The sequence below is a fragment of the Engraulis encrasicolus genome, chromosome 16, assembly GCF_034702125.1.
Source record: "Engraulis encrasicolus isolate BLACKSEA-1 chromosome 16, IST_EnEncr_1.0, whole genome shotgun sequence".
Taxonomy (NCBI): Eukaryota; Metazoa; Chordata; class Actinopteri; order Clupeiformes; family Engraulidae; genus Engraulis; species Engraulis encrasicolus.
In genome coordinates this window covers 17,179,329-17,181,900 of record NC_085872.1, presented here as the reverse complement: position 1 = coordinate 17,181,900, position 2,572 = coordinate 17,179,329, and the positions used below count along the sequence as shown (strand labels likewise).

General features: G+C 40.9%; 1 gene segment (V, D, J or C); it reads right to left on the bottom strand.

Moving 5' to 3' along the window:
• Positions 1 to 690: 690 nt before the first annotated feature.
• Positions 691 to 1,462, bottom strand: LOC134465296 (T cell receptor alpha variable 20-like). The segment is given in 2 exon segments: positions 691 to 1,086; positions 1,267 to 1,462. Coding segments are annotated over 2 exon segments (411 nt in total).
• Between the last annotated feature and the right edge of the window lie 1,110 nt (positions 1,463 to 2,572).

The following is a 2,572-nucleotide window of genomic DNA, read 5'->3' as shown; positions in this document are numbered from 1 at the left end:
GACTGATACAGAAAACAGCCAATAAATTGTTGCTCAGTATCTGACTACTTGTATTTCCTCATCATGGCTGAACATTTGCTTTGCGTTCAGTAGAAATGTAATGCATTGCAATGCATTGTAGAATTGAATCGAATCGGATTGGATCTAACAGAATCGAATCGAATCGGATCTACTACCTCCCGAATCGTGATCGAATCGGATCGTGAGGGCAGTGCCGATCCACACCACTAATTGACATATACGCTATTTGGTGATCCACAAATTATTATACAGTATATTCACTTCATATCAATATGTTGTGTATGAACCTGTTATTGATATCCTTCTTTGGCTATACAGTATGTGTTGCTTGCAAACAGTAGATAATTTTAATGATCAAGTTCATCCTTCATTATTCAAAACATGACAGAGCATCTCCCTCAATGTCAATGCCAAGTCAGCAGTTCTACTGCAAAGTAACAGTGAAATATGATAAAGACATTATAAACTGATTTTTTTTTTAAAAGATAAGAGAAAAAAGATAGGAGAGAGCTTTGCCGTGATATGTGAAAAATATTTAAAAGCCTGTAGCCTCTTACTGCAGCAGGGGTCGCCAGCGACCCTATTCACTTTGTGAACATGCTTAACTACATCATAACAACATTTCTGTGACATTACAGAGAGTCATAGTGCTGCGCTAAGGGGTTAATATAACATGGCAAATCCATTTTAAAACACACTATATTCCTCCCTCTCCTGTCAGGTTTTTGTCATCCCTCTGCCAGCTTCCTGCCACTGTGGGCCTCAGAGCACAGTAGTAGAGGGCTGAGTGAGACACTGCCACAATGGAGATCTTCATATCCACGCGCTTCACCTCCTTATCAATGTGAACAGTCGCCCCGGGCAGGGGATGTTCAGCGGTCCGGTTAAATCCCGATTCCATAACGAAAAAGATGAACTCCGGTCTTGACCCAGGCAGCTGTTGATACCAGTACAGCTCACTGCCTGTTCCTCCTGTGTAGTTGCAGGACAGGGAGACCGACGCTCCCTCCACCACATGAACAGCCTGTTGTAATGGCTTGATAACATCACTACCAAACGTGCAACCTGAATGAAGGGGAAAAATCATTTAGAACTGTAGCCTATATTTTGGGCGTAATTTAAACAATTAAGTGTCAGAGATTTCTATTTTTGACAAACCTGAGAATCCAACTTAATATATAACTGGTGTGTTTTGAATGGGAATGAATGTTTTCATAATTTAATGAATGAAATTATCTTGCTTACCCAGAAGGGCTTGGAGAATCCAAAAAACCTTTAGCCGCGTCATTCTGGAGAGTTAAAGGACAGAATGAGTGAAGCAAGACACAGAACCTCTACTATACTGTACTGTACTGTGCACCCCTTCCCTCTGTGCTGATCAGCTGGATGTGGAGACGCCACACGTACAAGTGCAGTAGCATGTGACAGGATGACAGCTTAATGAGTGGAGGTGCAAAACGCACACCAGAAAAGGAGGTGCTGGCAACCAGTAAAACACCTGAAAGAGGAGAGACGTGCCGCACACTCCCGAGTTGCAGGAATAATCTTTCAGTGTGACACGGGAGTGTTTGACACTTCTCTCCTCTTTCAAGGATGACAACTTAAGCCTCAGACATTTCCATGTCAATGCCTACTGCATATGACTGCTATGATTGTATACACTATCACTACACAGAAAAAGTTGATTTAGAAGGCCTACTGCATTTTAAGGCTTTGGATGGCTATTGCAAACAAGCTTCTCCTATCCAACATTTATTTAGGTAATGTTTTGCAAAGTCAGTATCCTTGTCATGGTTTAACTATTCAGAAAAAAATAGATATGAATGCCCAAGTAGTGTTGAGGTTTTGGCTACACAGTTTTTTCTTAACTCTACACCAATCATGGGTGTGCCATTACCCTACAGCAAATACAAAACCTTTTTAAGCCAGCAAAATGTGCTATGCACTCTAACAAGGGCAACAATTAAATGCAAGGAAGACATAATTTATCAATTTATATTTTTTTAGCAAGTTAGTCTCTTTACGTTTTCTTTTTTAATCTTCAAGCCTCAAAAAGTAGCCCAGGTGCTGCTGAACATGGTTTGGTAAACACACACACACACACACACACACACACACACACACACACACACACACACACACACACACACACACACACACACACACACACACACACACACACACACACACACACACACACACACACACACACACGCTGGTGTTGATTGCAGTGATGCACTGGTGAGAGGTGAAATCAAAGACGGCGGTTGAGAATCTGGTGAAATTATGGCTGGTTTGAAAACACCTTTTTAACATTTGTTTGCACTTGCTTTTATTGCCTTGAGACATTTGTCTAGCGTTACAGTTCAAATAGCATACATTTTGGGTAAGATCATAGATCAATGGGAATACAGTGGCTTCACAAACAGCACTGCACAGGCTGCCTGCTAACACTTTACTTTACGGATCGCTAATAAGGTGGTAATTTCATGTTCATTTCATAGTTACTTCATAGTTATTTCAGGGTAATAACTGTTTGTTTTTAGTAACA